Here is a 20,521-nt window from a genome sequence, read left to right as displayed (position 1 = left end):
TTCTTCAAGAACCAATGGATACATATAGTTATATATAATTTATAAATGTTTGTAGCAACTACAGATTGTCCCTTTAAGTCTATCAAAAGTGTGTGAGTTTGAACATGTGTCCATTAGGCCTACGGATGTATTATTTTTATCAGCATGAATTAGAAAGACCCACTTTTATTCCATAGGCTGGGATCCGCACTGTGCAGCTGTTGCAAGAGCGCATTTTTCACTGGCTGTCCACTGGTTTAAAAAACAATGATTAATAGGCAGCTTGAATTCTTGAATTCAACCATTATTGGTTTCCAATATAACCATTATTGGGTTCAAATACACATTTAGATTTGTGAACAGCCATCCATAACAACCACAATCCATAAAGCTCAAATAGCTAAATGCGAGAGCAGCAGTGTGATTCACATCAATGCGCCATGTAGATATCAATAATAAGTCATATCCGTATCGCCGTAGACTAAACCACTGCTGTCATCCTTATCTCCAAGCGTTTATTCAAATTGGATAATCTTTGGATGCCGACAGCAGTCGCACCATTGAAAGACATAGCTTGGACTGTGACCTACTCCCATTCCTGCGCTTTTCCCGCGATCCATCAAACACATTTGGTGTGTCTTCATAGTGGTCTCTGATTTGTGGTCAGACTCGCTCAGAGAAGTCTAAAGGTTTTTTTTCGCAAACATCCTTTCTGAATTAAAAAATGATCCTTGAAGTAATCATCTATTTTATTCAAAAGTATCTGTAATCTGATTACAATTTTGTTTCTGGTAACCTAACGGATTACGGTTACCGTTTTTGTAATCCCATACACGTACAATTTTTACATGTAATCCTGTACTCCCCAACCCTGTTGATATCACCATAATTTTTAAGAAGGCCTATATATACAGCAAGACATTAGTCTAAAGACATTGCTCGGGACCGTGGTATTAGGATGAGAAAAAAAGGCAGATGAGATAATTTTGCATAGGATACAAATATTAATCCCCTATAATATCAATCCCCGATCTTAATGATAAAAAAGTCTAATACTTTTACAATGAAGTGTGAATAAATGTGTCCTCGATGTTAGTGCGAGTGGATGTGAGATCAGAAACAGACAGGCGGCCCCATTATGCAGATCTCCGATGTCACCTCTGGGCTATCCACACTTCGCCAAGTACAGGAACAGAGGAACAGACTAATGGCCCGGCTACAGTCAACACCACACTCCTCACGTGTGTATTTGGTACAACAAGAGATTAGCATTATTCGCAAATATACAACCGAGTTCAAAGGCACTGTGGCTGCTGCCTTGTCTCTTCCCTTTTGTTTTCATCCAAAGCTTCAAAAAATGTGTTTGGCCTAATCATCCAACGATGTGTTTTCCCCTCTGACAAATACTTGATATAACCTAGGATACTAATCAATTATGTTTAATACCATAAACATATTGTATGCTATTGACAATACGGCCTAATAACATTTTAACATGTCTTTTTTTCGTAAGATACATAACGAATGTATGAAATATGAACAGCTCTGAAAATGTTTTAAGCTATGCAAGAGTAAACGAATATCCAAACATGTTTAGAAAATGCATAGGCCTCTGTCATGAAGGCTATAAACCTGAAAGGCAACGAAGAAGTTATTCTTATTCATACATGACCCTGTTTAAAGTAGGCCTAGAGGCCTATAGGTACTTTTTACATTTTGTATTGACGCAATTATGATGGGCATTTTTGCATTGGGGACATCGAAGAGACGCTCGAAACACTACCATTAGGCCATCGGGGTGTGGTCTCGAACGCAACGCCACACCCCTATCCCCATGTGGTCCCGGGGGCCTTATATGATCAGGCCTTGGGGTCTCAAGCCAGTAGTACTTATCTCACTGTCAAAACGAATCTAGAAACAGTGAATCCTATTCTAACGGTATATTTCGCGGAACACCACACGAACTCATCCTATAGGAAAGGAAATATGACTTCTTCAAACTCCGACCAGCGGCTGGACCACCTTCTGAGCGTGGTGGAGAGCGAGTTTCAGAAGGGGAGCGAGAAAGGAGACGCATCGGAGAGGGATATTAAACTGGGACTAGAAGACGCAGAATTATGGACCAAGTTTAAAGAACTAACCAACGAAATGATCGTCACCAAGACTGGCAGGTAGACTATGTTTTTGTTGTTGTTGTTGCTGTTAGCAACGGATCAAAATGAGGCCTTCGAGGCCTATTGGTCTGCCTCATTAAAAGCCAAGTTTATCTGGAGAGATCTTAGAGCGCATTTATGCATGACTTCGATCTCAAGGCCATCAGACTGTTAAATAGCCATCACCAGCCGGCTTCCACCCGGTTACGCCACCCTGCACATTAGAGGCTGCTGCCCTATAGACTTAGAATCAGTGGCCACTTTAAATGTATACATACTGCTTTACTCATCTCATCTCATAAATATATATACTATTTTACTGTCAGTGCCACTCCGACATTCTTCGATCTAATATTTATATTTTTCTTAATTCCATTATTTTACTTTTAGAATGATGTCTATTGCCGTGAATTGTTATATACTACTGCACTGTTGGAGCTAGGAACACAAGCTTTTCGCTACACCCACAATAACATCTGCTAAATATGTGTATGTGACCAATCAAATTTGATTTGACTTTACGAAGCTAAATGTATCTGATGCGCCCAGGTTAGATATGCAACAGACATGCTCAGCATTTCAGAATAGGCTAGATGACAGGGTGTTGGCCGGGCTAGGCACTATCTATGTTTCACTATGGAAACTTAATAAATAACATGTCAAGAATTAGGCCTAATGCGCAACGCCCGTCAAATCGTATAAACCTATTAGTAGGATAAAGTAAAGTGCCCCGATGTGGCACCCTTTTTAATGCAAACAAATATACCGCCAAATAATTCAATTATATAGATCAACGGCTGAGCCAACATAACATAATATTTAGGCTTGCTTAGGCAAAGTGTTTATTTTAACAACTTTATTTGAACCTACAGGCGGATGTTTCCAGTGCTCAGAGCGAATGTGAGCGGCTTGGACCCCAACGCCATGTACTCAGTCCTATTGGACTTCGTGGCTGCAGACAACAACCGGTGGAAGTACGTGAATGGCGAGTGGGTTCCCGGTGGCAAGCCCGAGCCACAGAGCCCTAGCTGCGTCTACATCCACCCAGACTCGCCTAACTTCGGAGCACACTGGATGAAAGCGCCTGTCTCATTCAGCAAAGTCAAACTGTCCAATAAACTCAACGGGGGAGGACAGGTAAGGCCCCGATTGTTTTTGTCGTCTTCTTTGTTTGTATTTGCAGTATGCATATTTATTACTATGTAAATACATTTAAAGACAACTTGGTAGGCTAGTCCAGATTGCCCTGCTCTCTCAGAGCTAATGATGCTCTACCCTGCTGTGCTGAATTACAAAGTTAAGCCTTTTCTGGGGAACAACAGTTTTCATTTCATGGCAAATCAACTTCACTATTTTTTATTGGGCATCTGTAGGACTAAATTGATCTGCTATCCTATACATTTTGAGTGTGTGTTTTTGATTGTAGTTTATTGTGAAATTATTCAAATAATGTATAATTTCTCTCTAGATCATGCTGAACTCTCTGCACAAGTATGAGCCCAGGATACACATTGTGAAGGTTGGAGGGCTCCAGAAGATGATCAGTAGCCAGTCTTTCCCTGAGACTCAGTTCATCGCTGTCACTGCATACCAGAACGAAGAGGTCAGTTGGCCTGAATAACACAGTCACAGAGATAATCATTGTTCACAATAATAAACATTTTATTGTGTCCAGCTTACAATGAAGGAAGAAACTAATAGGAGCTGTCATATTTATGTACCTTCTAGATAACTGCGTTGAAGATCAAACACAATCCATTCGCTAAAGCTTTCCTTGACGCCAAAGAGAGGTAAGAGGAAGAGACTAATATTGTGTCAGAAAGATGCTTCTATGTATTTATTTGATTTTGTGTGCCAATTCTGATGTTATGTTTTCAATTTTAGGAGCGACCATAAAGACATTCCAGACCATGGTGGAGACAGTCAACAGTCTGGTTATTCCCAACGTACGTCTTCCCTTCAGTCTCACTACATCAACCACATTAGAAAAGCTCTTTCTAGACCTCTCCATTTCAAGTCCTTCTATTTGACATAATTTTCAAACGCACTTTTCTTAAACATTCAGAAAATAATGATCCTCATATATCTATCTTTTCAAAGCCTTCCATGTCCCCAATGAAACTATACATAGAGAACAGTATGAAAAAAGGAAGCATAGGAATATAACCATTTTGTCTGTTCTCTTCCTTTCAGTTGGTGGTTGGTTCCTACCTGGTAACGGCCCTATGTGCTCCAGCAGCAGCCCCCCTCCGTTCAGCGGGGCCCCTGGCCCCTCCTCAGGGTCTTATTGTGAGAGGTACTCCAGCCTGAGGGGCCACAGGGCAGCCCCCTACCCCAGCCACTACCCACACCGCTCCTCCAGCTCAAGTAAGAACCTCCTCTGCCCAACCCAGCGGTCTGTGAATGCACTGTCTACTGTTTGTTCTAGTCACTAGTCAGACTCGTAGGTGTAGACGACAGCGTGGACATTTTAAGATGTTGGTTCATAAAATATGTTTGAGAAATCACCCCTAGAGGAAATGCATTGTTTTGATCAGAGAAATGTTTACTATACTGTTTTTAAAACCATTTGTCTATGTACTTTATTGTTTAGACAACTACATGGACAACTCGTCGGGAGTCCTGCCCACCCATGACAGCTGGTCAGCCCTTCAGATCCCTAACTCCTCTGGGATGGGAACCCTGGCCCATACCACCAACTCCACATCCAACTCCAGGTATGGCAACACATGGTCATAGTTCATCATCTATATATTTCCGATACCACTGTTTATATTCCAGAACTTTCCTGACTACATGACTTGATCAGGAAACACTTTGGGCCCTGGGCTTAGACTTTTACTAGGCCCAGATTTCTTCCTGGTTAGGTCACACGGCCATAAAAACTCATAATCAAACCCCTTTTGCTCTGTCTCTGTCTCTGTCTCTGTCTCTGTCTCTGTCTCTGTCTCTCTCTCTCTCTCTCTCTCTCTCTCTCTCACTCTCTCCCTCTCTCTCTCTGTCTCATTGTCTCTCTGTCTCTGTCTCTGTCTCTGTCTCTGTCTCTCTCTCTCTCTCTCTCTCTCTCTCTCTCTCTCTCTCTTCCCTACAGCCAGTATCCTAGCCTGTGGTCTGTTGCCGGCACAACCCTAACTCCTTCTGGCTCCTCCTCTGGTTCCATTGCTGGCGGTCTGACCAGCCAGTTCCTGCGAGGCTCCTCCTACACTGGCCTGACCTCCTCCCTGCCCGTTTCCTCACCATCCTCCATGTACGATCCCAGCCTTAGTGAGGTGGGTGTAGGCGTGGGCGAGGCCCAGTTCGAAAGCTCCATCGCCAGGCTCACCGCCTCCTGGGCACCTGTGGCTCAGAGCTACTGAGCACAATGCATCTTCCATCAGACATTGACTCTCCTCAAGCACCATCCTGCTCCACATCACCTCCCTCTCTACTGCCTGACGATCACCTAGGAAACCTTTGGGTTGATGCATTACATGTGGACAGCAACGCCTGTGAAAGGCAGAGAGTCAGCTCAGAAGAAGATCTATCTGAAGCAGAGAGATGTAGGGTCCTCTCAGGCCTTGTGTTTTACCAACATGAAATGGTTGGTTTCTCCATTACAAAGACCCTAGATTTTAGGTTGCCATTCTTAAGTTACACACTTGCTGTCTTAGTGGAAGAGGCATGTGTTTTTCCATTGGGAGTTTCCTTCACTCTGTCCGAGGTGCAGTTACAAGCCAAAGACAATCTGACAATACTTCCTCCACAATCGTTCCAGTTGCTGGTGTGTTACTGTAGTCGTGCCCTTCAGTACAGACACAGGACTCAAAGACAATCGTACACTGGCGTAAGACAATCAGGATCACTAGCTACCCAAAGCTAAGTTTATGAAGTACCCCCCTCAACTTTACTAAAGGGGCCAATCCTTACAGTGGCTTGCAAAAGTATTCACCCCCTTGGCATTTTTCCTATTTTGTTGCATTACATCCTGGAATTGAAATTGATTTTATGGTGGGTTGTATCATTTGATTCACACAACATGCCAACCACTTTGAAGATGCAATTTTATTTATTTATTGTGAAACAAACAAGAAATAAGACAAAAAAAAACAGAAAACTTGAGCGTGCATAACTATTCACCCCCCCAAAGTCAATACTTTGTAGAGCCACCTTTTGCAGCCATTACAGCTACAAGTATCTTGGGTTATGTCTCTATAAGCTTGGCACATCTAGTCACTGGGATTTTTGTCCATTCTTCAAGGCAAAACTGCTCCAGCTCCTTCAAGTTGAATGGGTTCCCGCTGGTGTAGAGCAATCTTTAAGTCATACCACAGATTCTCAATTGGCCATTCCAAGACATTTAAATGTTTCCCCTTAAAACAACCGAGTATTGCTTTAGCAGTATGCTTAGGGTCATTGTCTTGCTGGAAGGTGAACCTCGTCCCAGTCTCTAATCTCTGGAAGACTTCTGACCAGTTTCCCAGTCCCTGCTGATGAAAAACATCCCAAAAGCATGATGCTGCCACCACCATGCTTCACTGTGGGGATGGTGTTCTCAGGGTGATGAGAGGTGTTGGGTTTGCACCAGACATAGCATTTCATTGATGGCCAATAAGCAAAATTCTAATCTCAACTGACCAGAGTAGCTTCTTCCACAGGTTTGGGGAGTTTCCCACATGTCTTTTGGCGAACACCAAACATGTTTGCTTATTTTATTCTTTAAGCAATGGCTTTTTCTCTGGCCACTTTTCCCGTAAAGCCCAGCTCTGTGGAGTGAACAGCTTAAAGTGGTCCTATGGACAGATACTGTGGAGCTTTGCAGATCCTTCAGGGTTATCTTTGGTCTCTTTGTTGCCTCTCTGATATTTGCCTCCTTGCCTGGTCCGTAAATTTTGGTGGGCGGCCCTCTCTTGGCAGGTTTGTTGTGGTGTCATATTCTTTCAATTTTTTAATTCTGGATTTAATGGTGCTCCGTGGGATGTTCAAAGTTTCAGATATTTTTTTATAACTCAACCCTGATCTGTACTTCCCCACAACTTTGTCCCTGACCTGTTTGGGGAGCTCATTGGTCTTCATGGTGGAGCTTGCTTGGTGGTGCCTCTTGCTTAGTGGTATTGCAGACTCTGGGGCCTTTCAGAACAGGTGTATATATACGATGAAAATAAAACCTAATATAACTGAAACGGAAAGCATTTGCATTTTTGCGCAGTCCAGGCAGTGCTGAGAGGGATAGTTTGGCCTGCTATTTGTCTGGTTCTGGTTGGATGTCTTGGGGAACTGGGAGGTAGGGAGACCAGCACGCCTCTGCAACCACCTGGGAGGTGAGATCATGTGACAGATCATGTGACACTTAGATTACACACAGGTGGACCTTATTTGACTAATTATGTGACTTCTGAAGGTAATTGGTTGCACCAGATGTTATTTAGGGGCTTCATAGCAAAGGGGGTGAATACATATGCACACACCACTTTCAGTTTTTTATTTTAGAGAATTTTTTTAAACAACACATTTTTTTCATTTCACTTCACCAATTTGGACTATTTTGTGTATGTCCATTGCATGACATCCAAATAAAAATCTTATTTAAGTTACAGGTTGCCAGAAAACAAGAAAAAACACCAAGGGGGATGAATACTTTTGCAAGGCACTGTATGTTTGACTGTTTATTGTTACAATTAGTGTTATTATTATGACACAGATAAATAAAATGAAATAATATTGGTGATCTAACATTAAAAAATGTATATGTGTGTATATATAATATACTGAACAAAAATATAAATGCAACATGCAACAATTTCAACGATTTTACTGAGTCACATTTCATCGGAGGAAATCAGTCAATTGAAATCAATTCAATAGGCCATAATCTATGGATTTCACATGACTTGGCAGGGGCGCCAATCAGAATGAGTTTTTCTCCACAAAAGGGCTTTAATACAGATAGAAATACTCCTCAGTTTCATCAGCTGTCCAGGTGGCTGGTCTCAGACGACCCTGCAGGTGTAGAAGCCGGAAGTGGAGGCCCTGGACTGGCGTGGTTCCTTGTAGTCTGTGTTTGTGAGAACGGTTGGATGTACTGCCAAATTCTCTAAAACGACATTGGAGACGGCTTATGGTAAATATGTGAACATTCAATTATCTGGCCACAGCTCTGGTGGAGAATCCTGCAGTCAGCATGCCAATTGCCCGCTCCATCAAGACATCTGTGGCGATGTGTTGTTTGACAAAACTGCACATTTTAGAGTGGCCTTTAATTGTCCCCAGCACAGGGTGCACCTGTGTAATGATCATGCTGTTTAATCAGCTTCTTGATATGCAACACCTGTCAGGTGGAAGGATTATCCTTGTGCACAACATTTGACAGAAATCATCTTTTTGTGCGTATGGAACATTTCTGGGATCTTTAAATAGAGCTCATGAAACATGGGACCAACACTTTACATATTGCGTTCATATTTTTGTTAAGTATAAATTAACGTCCATTTTCATTCTTAGCCATTTACATGTAACTGTTTTGGATCCAGTGTCAGTGTGTTGCTTTTCGTGGCCTGAAGGAAAATGAGAAAAGAAAGAAAGTTCCCTGTATCCTCCCACAGCAGCCAAGGAGAAAGAACAGATATCTCTTCTCCTTCGCTCTGTGTACATTCCCTCCTTGCCAATCACATGTACATATCTATTCTATTTGTATTTGTTGGACTCATTCAGAGTTTGTTTATTTATGTCATTTTAATAATAAATTAAAAGTTCCTTTGTTTTCTCAAATATGACTTCAGTGTGTCAATTACAGTCGCATTCAGTGTCTATGAAATGAGCCACTACCGTAGCTACTTCTTACCCACCACATTACTGTCTACAATCATAAAATGTATATTTCCTAAAAGGTGAATAGGGACTGAACCTATACATTTCAGCCCATGTCATATTTAAGTTTAGAATATAAAACTGCAAGCCAAAGCTTGAGACCCATGTCGGCATTGAAAGCATGACAAATATTTTGCTGGACTAATGACAATACATAACCTACTTCAACTGGTATTCATCGACACAAATACGTCTTGTATTATACCCGATATCATCACAACTCGCACACAGTCCACACAAACAAACTGGAAGCAGGCCAGTTTTTCAGAAAGAGCCAAATTGTGAGGAAATAACTGTTGAAAATAAGGTCCTATGGTTATCACACATGACCTATCACACATTACCTATCACACATAACCAACACATTACCTTTCACACATTACCTATCACACATTACCTATCACACATAACCAACACATGACCTATCACACATAACCAACACATTACCTTTCACACATTACCTATCACACATTACCTATCACACATAACCAACACATGACCTATCACACATTACCTATCACACATAACCAACACATGAACTATCACACATAACCAACACATGACCTATCACACATGACCAACACATGACCTTTCACACATAACCTATCACACATTACCTATCACACATAACCAACACATGACCTATCACACAATACCTATCACACATAAACAACACATGACCTATCACACATTACCTATCACACATGACCTATCGCACATTACCTATAACACATTACCTATCACACATAACCAACACATTACCTATCACACATAACCAACACATGACCTATTACACATAACCAACACATGACCTATCACACATGACCTATCACACATGACATATCACACATTACCTATCACACATGACCTATCGCACATTACCTATAATACATTACCTATCACACATAACCAACACATGACCTATCACACATAACCAACACATGACCTATTACACATAACCAACACATGACCTATCACACATTACCTATCACACATGACATATCACACATTACCTATCACACAATACCTATCACACATAAACAACACATGACCTATCACACATGACCTATCACACATGACCTATCACATATTACCTATCACACATAACCAACACATGACCTATCACACATTACCTATCACACATGACATATCACACATTACCTATCACACGTTACCTATCACACATGACCTATCACACATAACCAACACATTACCTATCACACATTACCTATCACACATTACCTATCACACGTTACCTATCACACATAACCAACACATTGCCTATCGCACATTACCTATCACACATAACCAACACATGACCTATCACACATTACCTATCACACATAACCAACACATGACCTATCACACATTACCTGTCACACATGACCTATCACACATAACCAACACATGACCTATCACACATTACCTATCACACATGGCCTATCACACATAACCAACACATGACCTATCACACATAACCAACACCTGACCTACCACACATGACCTATCACACATAACCAACACATGACCTATCACACATAACCAACACATTACCTATCACACAATACCAACACATGACCTATCACACATAACCAACACATAACCAACACATTACCTATCACACATTACCTATCATGCATTACCTATCACGCATTACCTATCACGCATAACCAACACATGACCTATCACACATTACCTATCACACATTGCCTACACTGATGTCGTGGTCTCCGGCACCCAAATTCAATCATCTTTTGTGGCTGCTGTATGGAGTGTTGTATAAATACCAGTACCAACACAGCTATGCTAAGTGAATTGTGTAATTGATATGACAGGTAGAGATTGCAACGGTTCAGGTTGAGGAATCCTTCTGAAGGGTTTACATCGCTGACACATCTTTGTCACAATCTTCATGAAGGTGTGGCACACGGCTAACACGTCTACAATCCCTGTCTGTCATTAAACCCCAAAAGTATATCAACCCAAAATGCCAGACGCCAACATGCCAGATCGCCATTCCACCAGGGAGAGAATTCAAATGGAAAGCGATAACACCTCAACGTTTTCTTTACAACTTTGACTTTCCCTTTTTAAAGTTGTTTTGCTTTATGTGTCCCTGAAATGACTCATCCTCTAATCAGTATGATACTGTAGCAAACGGCGAACAGGGAAGTGAACCTGGGTCGCTGGCATGAAAGTCAAAAACCCTACACATTACACCAATGAAGTGTCAAGGAAGTAGCTACTCTTCTTGGTGTCTGGCAAAATTAAGGCAGTTATGCAATTTTAAGAACATTACAATTAATTCATTACAGAATTCACAACACACTAAGTGGGTGCCCTCAGGCCCATACTCCACTACCACATATCTACAATGCAAAATCCATATGTAAGTATGTGTATAGTGCGTATAAAAATTTTACGTGGTTCATATAGCGAGGATCACTATAGTACCATGAATACCCATCATAGGTATACCCATACATCTTCATCATAGGTATACCCATACATCTTCATCATAGGTATACCTGTACACTTTCATCATAGGTATACCCATACATCTTCATCATAGGTATACCTGTACACTTTCATCATAGGTATACCCATACATCTTCATCATAGGTATACCTGTACACTTTCATCATAGGTATACCCATACATCTTCATCATAGGTATACCCGTACACTTTCATCATAGGTATACCCATACATCTTCATCATAGGTATACCCATACATCTTCATCATAGGTATACCCATACATCTTCATCATAGGTATACCCGTACACTTTCATCATAGGTATACCTGTACACTTTCATCATAGGTATACCCATACATCTTCATCATAGGTATACCCATACATCTTCATCATAGGTATACCCATACATCTTCATCATAGGTATACCCATACACTTTCTTCATAGGTCTACCCATACACCTTCTTCATAGGAATACCCATACACCTTCAACTCTTCTATTCCATCTTCGTCCTGATAGGCATCAGGTTAGGTTGAGATGTACTGAAGAAGGACATCACCATTCTCTCTCTGTGTTCTTTCTCTGACAGGCTCAGGGAGCAGAGCCGGGTACCTGTCCCAAGACTGGAAGGTGATGGAGGGTTCCACACCAGGGTGTAAATGAAGGCTGCAGGGTTACAGAGCCAATGGCAAACAGTAATGAAGCAGCAATGTGACATCCAACTGGCAGGGCCGGGTTAGGGTCAGAATGCAGCAGGCCGGAGGACAACAGGCCTGTGCGCAGGAGCAAGGAGCAAAGGTTCCCCCAGTCAGAATACCTCCATACCTTCATTTTACAACTTCAAACTCCATACCTCTGTCCACTTTATTGGCGCTTCAAGGAGCACTCGCTTTCACATGGGATCAGCTTAAGATTGAAAGGACTTAGGATATCCTAGGTTATTTGTGTTGAATATATAAAAACTATAGTTCGTGCCGGTTCAAGTTGTATAGAATAATAATAAATCAAATTGTGTAAAAGTATCTAATTTGTGTCTTCAGTGTGTGTGTGTGTGTGTGTGTGTGTGTGTGTGTGTGTGTGTGTGTGTGTGTGTGTGTGTGTGTGCATTTGCTTGTGTGTGAGTATTTCTGGATACTCAGTGAGGATGTTTGCTGATTGGGCAGCACATGCTGGTCTTTGCTTAGTTTTCCAGTGGTAAATTAGTTCTGCTGAGTTAGGCCATCTCTCTGCTCTGTTATGGGATGTGTGTATAGCTGTAGACAGACAGACATACACACAGACAGACAGTAGTTCAGTGACTGAAGTCTTTGTCCGTCCAGAGAGCTGAGTACACAGCGTGTTAGCCTATCTGCTTGCTCCTATCACTACGACCTGCGGTCTCTGTTGGTCCTCGTTAATTGTGTGTGTGTGTGTGTGTGGTCCAAATACGCTCTATAGAGTGTGCCCAGCACTAAGTTGTGAAGGGCTGGTCTGTGTGTGCCAAACAGAAGATGTCAATTGAGTTTTGATAAGCTCTTTGAACACCTAAGGGGTCAGGCAACTCCAATCAGACAGTAGAAAGTCCTCTTGATTACTTATTTGTGTATAGTTTATTCATAGTGGCACCCTAGGTGCATCTCCTGTATACTAAGGAGAGCTGAATAGATAAATATATAGATATAAAGAAACATGGATAGATACTGAACAAAAATGGAAACGCAACATGCAAAATACTCCTCAGCACCCCTCACCTCCCCTTAGACCATCCCGCAGGTGAAGGAGCCGGATGTGGAGGTCCTGGGCTGGTGTGGTTACACGTGCTGCCAAATTCTCTAAAACAACGTTGGAGGCAGCTGATGGTAGAGAAATTGACATTCAATTCTCTGGCAACAGCTCTGGTGGACATTCCTGAAGTCAGTGGCATTGTGTTGTGTGTCAAAACTGCACATTTTAGAGTGGCTTTTTATTATCCTCAGCACAAGGTGCACCTGTGTATTGACCATGCTGTTTAATCAGCTTCTTGATATGCCACACCTGTCAGGTGGAAGGATTATCTTGGCAAAGGAGAAATGCTCGCTAACAGGGATGTAAATTTGTCCACAAATGTGGATATGGATTTTTTATTTCAGCTCGTGAAACATGGGACCAACACTTTACATGTTGCGTTTATATTTTTGTTCAGTGTAGATAGATAAATTGATTGGTCAACCTTCATCAATCTGTACATTCAGATCACAAGCTATTGTGGGAGTGAGGCCTACTCTCCTATCCTGTCATTGACTAGGAGTTCTCTCACATATCCCTCTGTTTCCAGGAATATTTTGCAGAGCAGGCAGGCAGTAGAAGAGAGAGAGACAGAGAGCGACCTCAGCAGTGCAAATACCCCGGTTATGACAGAGAGCCAGAGAGCAAAGCATTCTGGGTGATTTATGAGGTTCCACCGCCCAAAAAAGAAGTAGTCAAATCTGGAACAGCTAGTCAGCGCAGAGGAGGGGGTTGTGTGTTTGCAGACCTCCCCCTCACCCACACCCTACCACTCCTCTCCTCTCCCCTCCCTCCATCCCACCTCACCCTCTGATGTCTGTGTGTCTTCGTTAATGAAGAAATTGTCGTACCTGGGTGATACATTGCTCTCAGCTGAGTTCTCTACCTCTTCCTCTGCCCCTCTACTTTCCTCCCTCTCTCCCTGCCCTCAACCTTTACCCATCAGCCCTGAGCCCAACCAACCCCACCCAACGACAGTCCAGTGGGATAAAGTGAAGAGTTTCATTCCAGAATGCTATATATCCATTTTCATTAGCCTTTATTGTTCAATTGAAGAAATTATGAAAGAGATTGGTTTGTTTTTTCACTATTTAATCATGTTCAATGACAGATATGTATTTGTTTAAAATCTATCACTTGATGGTTTCATTTCAGAGAGACAAATGCTGTGTATCGGCTTCACTCTCAGAGAAATACGTAGTACTGCTAATTTTTACACAGTCAAATGTAACAAAAAACTACATTTTAATAAAGAACTGTACAAATGATACATTTGCAGAATCTGGGTTAGAGGGCAGAAAGGGCTGGAGGTGGGGGGAGGCTGAAACAGAAGGTTATGTGTTAGACTGAGAAGGTGATGTGCTGCTACTGTCAACCAATCTATTAGGCCTGATTGGATTTGAAAGGGTTCAAGGGGAGGAGTGAGTGTGTGTGTTTCTGTGTGCATGCATTTCTGTATATCTGTAAGTGAATGTGTGTGTATGTGTCACGTCCTGACCTTAGTTCCTTTTTTATGTCTCTATTTTGGTTTGGTCAGGGTGTGAGTTGGGGTGGGCATTCTATGTTTTGTTCTGTGTGTTGTATTTCTATGTGCTTGGCCTGGTATGGTTCTCAATCAGAGGCAGCTGTCAACCGTTGTCTCTGATTGAGAACCATACTTAGGCAGCCTGTTCCCACCTGTGTTGGTGGGTAGTTGTTTCCTGTTTTTTCACCTTACAGGACTGTTTCGTGTCGTTCACGCTCTTTGTTGTTTTTTGTCATTCAGTGTTCAGTTTATTTAATTAAATTTACTATGAACACTTACCACGCATGGTGTTGGTCCGATGATTCCTATTCCTCATCATCAGACGAAGAGGAGAGCCGTTACAGTGTGTGTGTGTGCGCGCATATGTGTCCCCATGAGGCGCCTTCAGTTTCGACGTCGTCATGTACAGTACCAGTCCAAAGTTTTAGAACACCTACTCATTCAAGGGTTTTTCTTTATTTTTACTATTTTCTACATTGTAGAATAGTGAAGACATCAAAACTATGAAATAACACATGGAATCATGTAGTGACCAAACAATTGTTAAACAAATCAAAATATATTTTATATTTGAGATTCTTCAAAGTAGCCACCCTTTGCCTTGATGACAGCTTTGCACACTCTTTGCATTCTCTCAGCCAGCTTCACCTGGAATGCTTTTCCAACAGTTTTAAAGGAGTTCCCACATATGCTGAGCACTTGTTGGCTGCTCTTCCTTCACTCTGCAGTCCAACTCATCCCAAACCATTTCAATTGGGTTGAGGTCTGGTGATTGTGGAGACCAGGTCATCTGATGCAGCACTCCATCACTCTCCTTCTTGGTCAAGTAGCCCCTTCACAGCCTGGAGATGTGTTGAGTCATTGTCCTGTTGAAAATCAAATTATAGTCCCACTAAGCACAAACCAGCTGTGATGGCATATTGCTGCAGAATGCTGTGGTAGCCATACTGGTTAAGTGTGCCTTGAATTCTAAATAAATCACAGACAGTGTCATGCGCATAGCACCCCCACACCATAACACCTCCTCCTCCATGCTTCCCGGTGGGAACCACACATGCGGAGATCATCCTTTCAACTACTCTGCGTCTCACAAAGACACGCTGGTTGGAATCAAAAATCTCACATTTAGACTCATCAGACCAAAGGACAGGTTTCCACCGGTCTAATGTCCATTGCTGGTGTTTCTTGGACCAAGAAAGTCTCTTCATCTTATTGGTGTCTTTTAGTAGTGGTTTCTTTGCAGAAATTGGACCATGAAGGTCTGATTCACTCAGTCTCCTCTGAACAGTTGATGTTGAGATGTGTCTGTGGCTTGAACTCACTGAAGCATTTATTTGGGCTGCAATTTCTGAGGCTGGTAACTCTAATGAACCTATCCTCCACAGCAGAGGTAACTCTGGGTCTTCCATTCCTGTGGCGGTCTTCATGAGAGCCAGTTTCTTCATAGCGCTTGATGGTTTTTGCGACTGCACTTGACGAAAGTTTCAAAGTTCTTGACATTTTCCGAATTGACTGACCTTCATGTCTTAAAGAAATGATGGACTGTTTCTCTTTGCTTATTTGAGCTGTTCTTGCCAAAATATGGACTTGGTCTTTTACCAAATAGGGCTATCTTCTGTATACCACACCTACCTTGTCAAAACAAAACACAACTGATTGGCTCAAACGCATAAAGAAGGAAATAAATTGCACAAATTAATTTTTAACAAGGCACACTTGTTAATTGAAATGCATTCCAGGTGACTACCTCATGAAGTTGGTTGAGAGAATGCCAAGAGTGTGCAAAGGGTGGCTGTCATCAAGGCAAAGGGTGAGTACTTTGAAGAATCTCAAATATAAAATATACTTTGATTTGTTTAACACTTTTTTGGTTACTACATGATTCCATATGTGTTATTTCATAGTTGTGATGTCTTCACTATTATTCTACAATGTAGAAAATTGTAAAAATCAGAAAAACCCTTGAATGAGTAGGTGTGTCCAACATTTTGACTGGTACTGTATTTTACACATAAGCAATGATTTCTGATTTAAAAACACAAATGTGTTACAGATCATCACACAAATGGTCCTCAGAGATTCTACTCTCACTTTCTGAAATGATCAGAATCGGATGTTGTCTGAAAGCTTTTATACTACGTGACAGTTTCACACATCAAGAAGAGTTGCTAGCCAGCATAAGCTAATGTATGTCTCCTCCAGTCACCACTAAGATGGTGACACACTCTCACCATCCTGACAGGGCCTGTCAACCTAGCTGTGGACAGTTTCACCAAGTAGAAAAGACTTGTAAACAAACTGGTGGCTCCCCTCTGAAATGACATCTAGCAGAGACGCAACATATCCGATGCTCTGGCCTGTGTGGAAAATACCCTTTCTCCACCCATTGATAATAGCATGTGTATGAAGTACATGTTGGTGATAACATGGTAACAACATGTTGGTGATAACATGGTAACAGCATGTTGGTGATAACATGGTAACAACATGTTGGTGATAACATGGTAACAGCATGTTGGTGATAACATGGTAACAACATGTTGGTGATAACATGGTAACAACATGTTGGTGATAACATGGTAACAACATGTTGGTGATAACATGGTAACAACATGTTGGTGATAACATGGTAACAACATGTTGGTGATAACATGGTAACAACATGTTGGTGATAACATGGTAACAGCATGTTGGTGATAACATGGTAACAGCATGTTGGTGATAACATGGTAACAACATGTTGGTGATAACATGGTAACAGCATGTTGGTGATAACATGGTAACAGCATGTTGGTGATGACATGGTAACAACATGTTGTTGATAACATGGTAACAACATGTTGGTGATAACATGGTAACAGCATGTTGGTGATAACATGGTAACAGCATGTTGGTGATAACATGGTAACAGCATGTTGGTGATAACATGGTAACAGCATGTTGGTGATAACATGGTAACAACATGTTGGTGATAACATGGTAACAGCATGTTGGTGATAACATGGTAACAGCATGTTGGTGATAACATGGTAACAGCATGTTGGTGATGACATGGTAACAACATGTTGTTGATAACATGGTAACAACATGTTGGTGATAACATGGTAACAGCATGTTGGTGATAACATGGTAACAGCATGTTGGTGATAACATGGTAACAGCATGTTGGTGATAACATGGTAACAGCATGTTGGTGATAACATGGTAACAACATGTCGGTGATAACATGGTAACAGCATGTTGGTGATAACATGGTAACAGCATGTTGGTGATAACATGGTAACAACATGTTGGTGATAACATGGTAACAACATGTTGGTGATAACATGGTAACAGCATGTTGGTGATAACATGGTAACAGCATGTTGGTGATAACATGGTAACAACATGTTGGTGATAACATGGTAACAGCATGTTGGTGATAACATGGTAACAGCATGTTGGTGATAACATGGTAACAGCATATTGGTGATAACATGGTAACAGCATGTTGGTGATAACATGGTAACAGCATGTCGGTGATAACATGGTAACAGCATGTCGGTGATAACATGGTAACAACATGTTGGTGATAACATGGTAACAACATGTCGGTGATAACATGGTAACAACATGTCGGTGATAACATGATAACAGCATGTCGGTGATAACATGGTAACAACATGTCGGTGATAACATGGTAACAGCATGTCGGTGATAACATGGTAACAGCATGTTAGCGATAACATGGTAACAACATGTTGGTGATAACATGGTGACAGCATGTTGGTGATAACATGGTAACAGTATGTTGGTGATGACATGGTAACAACATGTTGGTGATAACATGGTAACAACATGTTGGTGATAACATGGTAACAACATGTTGGTGATAACATGGTAACAGCATGTTGGTGATAACATGGTAACAACATGTTGGTGATAACATGGTAACAGCATGTTGGTGATAACATGGTAACAGCATGTTGGTGATAACATGGTAACAGCATGTTGGTGATAACATGGTAACAGCATGTTGGTGATAACATGGTAACAACATGTTGGTGATAACAAGGTAACAGCATGTTGGTGATAACATGGTAACAGCATGTTGGTGATAACATGGTAACAGCATGTTGGTGATAACATGGTAACAGCATGTTGGTGATAACATGGTAACAGCATGTTGGTGATAACATGGTAACAGCATGTTGGTGATAACATGGTAACAACATGTTGGTGATAACATGGTAACAACATGTTGGTGATAACATGGTAACAGCATGTTGGTGATTATTAACCATGCTGATACAAGTAGGTGCTGAGGAGAATACATCGAACATGTGATACATAGAAACTAATGTCTAACACTGGCCTTGCCAGTTTCTATGTTCTTACAGGGATATCAGTACCAGCGCTTGTCGATGATGCCCTGAGCTAAAGTATTTATTACAGACGGACATACATGGGAAAGTGTTCTGTGTCAACTGAAATCTTGCAAACACTTCAACACAGGACAAAAACACGTTTTCGTTGTGTTCAACGTAAGGTTTACAGTGGACTGGCTGGTATTTGATCATTTGTTTTATAGGAAATACACACAGCTGCCCACTTTGTTTCAAGGTTTGGTGACATTTTCATGAATCCCTCTGGTTCTCTCTGTCCAAACCCAAATGGCCCCTCTGCCTCTCTTTGTTTACTACTGACCCACTGCCCAGACCAGGCTGAACCCAGGAAGAACACATCTGTACAAACCAGGAAGAGATAAAGGATTTAGAGGGTTTAAATAGGAAGGCTTAGCGTTGGACTACATCAGAGTAAAGTAGTGTGTACAGCAGCTAAAGTAAACAAGGGGTTACTGTGGCACAGATGCTTAGATGTCTTTGTTGCATCAGTAATGTAGACTCACTGAGGCATACGAGGGGCCTGTTCAATGGATATTGTGTTTATTCTCCGTTGTGATCCTTACAAAGCTGATTTCTATCCAATTCCCATATCTATCCAGTTTCTTTACATTAGAATAGGAATTGAAGTTACATTCATTTTTGATCAATAATCACAATGACGAGTGCTTGCACACCAGTGTCCTCATGCAATGCTTGGACGCCCTCTGCTGGTAGGATGGTGGTGCCCAGTTGCCCTCCTTCAATTCACATGAATCTCTTTCCTTTCACCCTGCCTGCCAACTGTGCCAAGTCATGGATATTAACAGTGTGAATCAAATGAAAAGGCTTGTGAATGAATCAAATGAAAAAGCTTGTGAATGAATCAAATGAAAAGGCTTGTGAATGAATCAAATGAAAAGGCTTGTGAATGAATCAAATAATGCAACATCACTGCTCAAGGGTATCAACAGGATATTTTATTCATGAGTCTGTAAACTCTCAGAGGTTCAGCTCTCAAACACAGTCAGATAATCCTATAGATAGATTCCCACAAATGAAGTTGTCTTGTGGTTGAAGAACCAATCACTTCAGATGGCTCTCTGTGTTGTCTTTCAGTCCTTACCAAGCCTGTTTTGAAGGTGTTACGCAATCAAAACACGGATTTGAATTCAAATGTACAGTAGGCTACGTTTCAGAGGCAGATGTTGTAGCTATTTAGAGTTTTGTTGGTACCGTATAACCTTGCATCATGTCTGACACGTACAGTGATTGTCATTATTAAAATGTTGTAAACGTTGAACTGGTGAGTCTTTGATAATACAATGCTTTATCTTATAATGTTATAGCCATTAATGCAAGTGAGAAAGTGTGTTGATTTGTTTTAGGCTCGCCCAGAGAACAGTGAGAACAGTGAGGGGGGATGTGTTGCACATTGTAG

The 20,521-nt window shown here is 41.4% G+C and overlaps 1 protein-coding gene across 1 annotated transcript; it reads left to right on the top strand.

The window, feature by feature from the left end:
• Nucleotides 1-490: 490 nt before the first annotated feature.
• LOC109908677 (T-box transcription factor T-A) lies at nt 491-8,870 on the top strand. The gene is made up of 8 exons (XM_020507328.2): nt 491-2,150; nt 3,005-3,269; nt 3,601-3,735; nt 3,861-3,922; nt 4,017-4,078; nt 4,326-4,499; nt 4,726-4,849; nt 5,224-8,870. Exons 1-8 carry the CDS (start codon nt 1,966-1,968, stop codon nt 5,486-5,488), a joined length of 1,272 nt encoding a protein of 423 aa, XP_020362917.1. The 5' UTR covers nt 491-1,965; the 3' UTR covers nt 5,489-8,870.
• The last annotated feature ends 11,651 nt before the right edge of the window (nt 8,871-20,521 follow it).

The sequence above is a fragment of the Oncorhynchus kisutch genome, linkage group LG17, assembly GCF_002021735.2.
Source record: "Oncorhynchus kisutch isolate 150728-3 linkage group LG17, Okis_V2, whole genome shotgun sequence".
In the NCBI taxonomy this organism is placed as follows: domain Eukaryota; kingdom Metazoa; phylum Chordata; class Actinopteri; order Salmoniformes; family Salmonidae; genus Oncorhynchus; species Oncorhynchus kisutch.
The sequence above is the reverse complement of the archived record's forward strand: the minus strand, read 5'-3'. Positions and strand labels throughout refer to the sequence as shown.

Bases quoted from the DNA above. Each gene is read 5' to 3' on its own strand.
- LOC109908677 (XM_020507328.2), top strand. From the start codon at position 1,966: ATGACTTCTTCAAACTCCGACCAGCGGCTGGACCACCTTCTGAGCGTG. The intron at 3,736-3,860 runs GTCAGTTGGCCT...TGTACCTTCTAG, and splicing joins CTGCATACCAGAACGAAGAG to ATAACTGCGTTGAAGATCAA. The intron at 4,079-4,325 runs GTACGTCTTCCC...TCTTCCTTTCAG, and splicing joins ACAGTCTGGTTATTCCCAAC to TTGGTGGTTGGTTCCTACCT.